General features: G+C 34.1%; 1 protein-coding gene across 1 annotated transcript; it reads left to right on the plus strand.

The window, feature by feature from the left end:
• Positions 1-695: 695 nt before the first annotated feature.
• LOC109915680 (interleukin-8-like) lies at positions 696-4,939 on the plus strand. The gene is made up of 4 exons (XM_048605239.1): positions 696-830; positions 2,429-2,564; positions 2,697-2,780; positions 4,063-4,939. Exons 1-4 carry the CDS (start codon positions 767-769, stop codon positions 4,088-4,090), a joined length of 312 nt encoding a protein of 103 aa, XP_048461196.1. The 5' UTR covers positions 696-766; the 3' UTR covers positions 4,091-4,939.
• The last annotated feature ends 470 nt before the right edge of the window (positions 4,940-5,409 follow it).

Raw genomic sequence — 5,409 nt, forward strand, 5'->3', positions numbered from 1 at the left:
CAGCCACCTTTCCCACTTTCTCCTAAAAATATCTACACCATTGTTCCCACTTTATCATTTCTCAGCCAACTGACAATACCCTCAAAAGTTCCATCATTAAGTCCACTATTTTAATGGGGGGCTTTTGAATTCAAATTCAAATAAACGTGTTAAATAAAGTTAAGAAGAATATCACATCAATACGTTCCACTTTTATCCACTGATTCCATTCACAAAAATACTTTGGCATAAATCCATTGGTAATTGACAATGTTTACATTCCGTGAACCTGATGGTATTATTTAGATACAAACATATGTCATGAGTAGAATAAGAGATATATAATTGATTTAAACATAACTTCACTGGAATATAACATTAATGCTAATATCATATTACCAGTAGTTTCATTACAAACTTAAGAAGACTTTTTGCAACAATTTACAGATACTTTAGCTAATTATGTGTAAAGCAAGAACACAATTTAAAAAACAAAATCCTGGAGGAAACAAATTTTTTGGTATATTTGAAGCAATCCAACTGGGGCTTTTTTTTCTTAAGTTTACACATAATATAGTTTACATGCCTGGTTTTGTGCTTATCCAACCAGCGGAAAGTTTGTATTTCACAACACTTTGGGAAATTCCTAGGAAGTTACATCATTTCATGTCATTGAATGAGTGAATTCTGCTTATAAATAGGGACACTGAACAATGGGGAGTTAGATACAACAGCAGCAGAGCGCAGCAACAAGAAGAATATTAAGACCATCATCCAAAAAAAGACAATGAACAGCAAAGTTACTCTTACCATCTTGACTCTCTTTGTAATTTATTTGGCTTCCACACAAGGTAAGAAATATACTTAGTGAAAGCAGTTATAAAAATGTACTATTTTATACAGCATATTCATGTAAATAATTGGCTTTGATATTTAAATTAAATATTTGTGCATAATGCATAGCTTTAAATTGTTAACAGCTTGAATTGTAACATTTAAAATTACAGTAGTTGCTAATGTTAGACTGAATTTACACTTATACAAATTACATACTTTCACAGGTGAGTGCAAATAATGCCATGTAAGTTTTACATTTGAAGTAATAGATGGTATTGAGTATTAGGAAGAATAATTTGTTAAACATAGACTGAACAGGCTACTTCTAGGGATTTGTTAGGCAGTTTGTTACTTGAGAAACATGTTCAAAAATGTTCATAAATGGGCTCGCGCTTTTGTTGCTGAGATATTAAGCCATAATCGCACCTTTGTAGAAGTACCATCAATGCAAGCAAAGACATGTTCGTATGTAAACTTACTTCCTTTCAAGTCAGCTGGTAAGGTGCAAATGGATGTTCAGTAAGACAGAAATGGAAACATAACTCCATTAAGGAGAATCCGAGACAACAAGGTGCAGGGCTGGATGAACACAGCAGGCCAAGCAGCATCATAGGAGCAGAGAGGCTGACGTTTCGGGCCTAGACCCTTCATCAAGGAGAATATTTTTTCTCCCCTGGCTTCAAGATCTCCTCACAATTCAGCGAAACATACTGCCGAAGCAAAGTTATCCCATTTAGCCAATAAGAAGGGTCAAGCTTGATGTTATTTTATTATTTACCGGATGAACTTTACTTCATGTCAGTGAGATTACTTTGCATGCTTACTAACTTTGAACAGAACAGCTTCCTCATTGTATTTTGCTTTTATTCACCAAGCTGTTAATCAGACTAGCATTTGGACACTTAAAGGTAAACGTACGTGAGGATCACAATAACCAATTTATATAGATATCTAAATAACAAGTAGTGAAACTTAACTCTTGACTGTGAGGGTCCTGTTAACCTGACAGAATTTCTAATACAGAGCTGAAATTTGCAAACTAAGTGAGGAAATAAAGTACTGGGCAATGGAAATTTTTATTTTTCTGCAGTTAAGCACTACAAATATTGAAGACTTCCAGATCATATAATTGAAACTTTCTAGTGCATTTTCATTTCATCCTTCCAGAACACCAGCTGCACTCTCCTCCCCATTTCAAATTCTCCTATAAAGAGCTCAAAAAGTTTCAGTTTGATGTCTTGGCTGAGTGTATCATTTCTTCAGTAGTCTACTGATGTGTCGCCATATTTCACACAGTCAAATCCTGATTTGGTGATCAAAGTTAGCACCATCAGACCCAGAAGCAACAATCTCCATACATGAGAGATTTACTCTCACTATGGTCCACTCAAGGACTTCATTTTTTGACTTTCACATTTAAAGTTTAATGTTAATGAGCTGAAATATAAAGGCTAATAATTGACTGGCACCTATGCTGCTATGGAGAACTTTGAAATGCCAGTTTCTGGCAGTGAGATATCACTTTGTCTAAGAATACCTCTATATCCGTAAGGAAAATAAGTTACAGTTAAAGGTACCAATATTAATTTTTTATATTCCGTTTTTCCCACAGCTGCATCTCTTAGACACACAGGAATGAGCTTGCGATGCCAATGTATTAAAACAAACTCCAAATTCATCCATCCAAAACACATGGAGAATATTGAAATCATTCCAAGTGGTCCACATTGTCCAACTATTGAAATCATGTAAGTTTTAATAACATTGATTATAGATAAACCCGCAGTGCTTGGGCACAAAGTTAAATAATTTTATTCCTTTTTGAATTGCAAGTAAATAACAGAACATTAAAAAGTTATCTTTCTTTTCATTTCCTTCAGTGCAACCCTTAAAAGTAGATCTCAAGTGTGTCTGGATCCTAACGCCGTTTGGGTGAAAAAGATCATTGACATGATGATCAATGGGTAAGTTTTGAAATTTAGTTTGTGCTAAAACGATATATCTATCTTAGCACTCTAAGAAGTGGCAAGCAGTACATAGGAAAGAAGGGACTCAATATATAGTGTAGACTTTTATCTTCACTGTCTGGACAGTAATCCAGGAATTCAGACTGACCAACTATTAGGGAACTCATCTGATCATGGGGAATGAAAATCAGGTGGATTTTTTTGAAGAGCTAGTAACTTACTTCACTAGACACTGTCTAAGTAGTAACAGTGAAAATCTGTATAATTAATTTGGCAAATTATTGGTAAAATTATATTTTAGGATTGCAAAAAAGAGACTAGAGAACTTGAAATGAATAAAATGCAGTGGTTAGCGAAGGCATATTGGACAACTGAAACCTTAGTTCAAACCATTATTTCTGCAGAGCGGTGAGGGAAGGAAATTGCAATGTAGACAGAACTTCCAGATTGAACCCCAAAAAGGGCCTCCTCAGGTACTTCATGAACAGTTCAAAAAGCAACACTGTTTCTTTAGTTGGCAATGTGCCTTAATTTTCATTCCGAAGTTTACCTTCTGTGGTCTAAAAGTAATGCTGATCCATTTCTCACACACCCATTCCATTACTTTGTATCCGGTAGAGAACTGGCTTCGATCCAAGTTATGCTAACATTATCAAAGTGCTTTGTTGCAACTTCATTTGCTTGACTTGAAAAAGCTTTAAATTTTAGCAATTATTATCAGGTGGAAATATATTTTGTGGCTCCTTACTCAAATGTCTTCCCATGACAAAGGGCAGTACGCTACTGACCAGTGACATACAAGAACAACACTTTGTTCCGTATCCTCTTTCTGTCAGCAATTCTCCAAGAGCTTAATTATTGGAAAATGTTATAGAAACTGCTTGTATGCTTTGATGCAAAGAAAGTTATCTGATTAAGTTTTAATTTAGGATTTTGAAAGGAATTTGTGAAGTCAATAGAAAACATTTTTTCATTAATGAGAAGGTCTAGGATAAGAGGCATACTTTAAGATCCTTTAAGATATTTTAAAGTTGCAGAGCCATTCAAAAGAGATTCAATCTGAAATTTCTTTGCACAGAAGTAAGGTGATGCTAGTTCAATTGATGTTTCAATCTGAAATTGTTCACTGATCAGAATTGTTTGTATGTTCTGAAGAACTTGTACATGAAATAATATTTAAGATATTAATTTAAGAAGTGGAATGCTTTCCTGAATATTTTTGGTGTATGTTCCAGCATGATTGATGGTAATTTTGTATTCATTTCTGTATTTTGTACAGTCCGAAGAAGACTAACAAAGCTCACTGAGAAAAGCTCAAAGACTTGACTGCCAAGAATGTGACATATATCCATGCTGAGACACTGTACGACCTCAGGAATTTAAATTTGTTTAACAATCATGTTCAAGCCTGTTTTAGATCTTTGTATGTGACTGTATGACTAATGTGAAGCAGTGTAGTTATAATTCAATTGCAAAATGGAGTTAGTCTATCTAGCCAACCATTGTTATATTTATTTATTTATTAAATATTTAAGAATTTTATTATTTAAAATTGGATGTGGAACTGAAATGCTTGTGGAGATTCTTCAGCGCAAGGTTTATAGAACTCCCAATGCAATACAAAACGTTAAAAATAATAAGCAACTACTTAGACCGATATGTTTTGCTAATGCTGTGCCAAATTGTATGGCAGGAGAATAAGATAACCCCCAATGGAATTCAGGACATAAATCTTCTCTTCACTGAGAGTTCATTAATATGTATCATAATACCAAGAAATCAGACAATCTGCTGAAATATGCTGTTAAATTTCTGGTCAATTTAAATGGTATCATTTTTATCCTGCTATTATATTGCCACATGTTTGCTGCCTGGTTAACATGTTACATGTTAACATGGGATTCAATGGAAATGAAGTTTACAGTTTTGATGTGGCATGTTGTCAGTATTGTAATGTTATATCTTATTGTATTTTATTAAAATTGCATTTTATTTATGAAGTTTCAATTTTCTATGTGTTTACATTTTTCCATAAAACTATTTGGTCATTTTATTAACAAAAACATATGTACATGGCAAAAAAGATTCTGTATTTTAATAGAAATTGTTAATTGATAAATATTTATATTTAAATAAAGGAAAAATTGTTTTCTATACATGTTATCCATCAAATTTGTTGTCTCTATTCAAAACGTTGAGCTGATCAGAAATGAGTATTCAACTGAATGTTAATAGACACTCTCAGCACCATAGGCTCAAACCTCTTCCAGAAACAGGACTCATATTTTAGGCTGACACTTCATTGCAGCACTGAGGGAGTGCTGTACTGACATCGGTACCTTCCTTCTAATAAAGAATTAAACCAAGTACATTTCTGTTCTCTCACGTGAACAAGCAAGGGCCTGTGACATTAATCAAAAAACTGGGGAATCTCTGATGCCCTGGCTAAACTAAGTGTCGATTTCAGGGAGTTTCATGGATGGTCTTACTCAATGAGCTTGAGTGAGTTATCCCATGAATTCCTTAATAAAAACCAAAAGAACTGCAGATGCTGTAAATCAGGAACAAAAACAAAGTTGCTGGAAAAGCTCAGCAGGTCTGGCAGCATCTGTGGAGGAGAAAACAG

The sequence above is a fragment of the Rhincodon typus genome, chromosome 1 (genome assembly GCF_021869965.1).
Source record: "Rhincodon typus isolate 14 chromosome 1, sRhiTyp1.1, whole genome shotgun sequence".
NCBI lineage: Eukaryota > Metazoa > Chordata > Chondrichthyes > Orectolobiformes > Rhincodontidae > Rhincodon > Rhincodon typus.

Coding starts and splice junctions, on each gene's coding strand:
- LOC109915680 (XM_048605239.1), top strand. CDS start 767: ATGAACAGCAAAGTTACTCTTACCATCTTGACTCTCTTTGTAATTTAT. Junction 831..2,428: donor TTATTTGGCTTCCACACAAG/GTAAGAAATATA, acceptor TTTTTCCCACAG/CTGCATCTCTTAGACACACA. Junction 2,565..2,696: donor TGTCCAACTATTGAAATCAT/GTAAGTTTTAAT, acceptor CATTTCCTTCAG/TGCAACCCTTAAAAGTAGAT.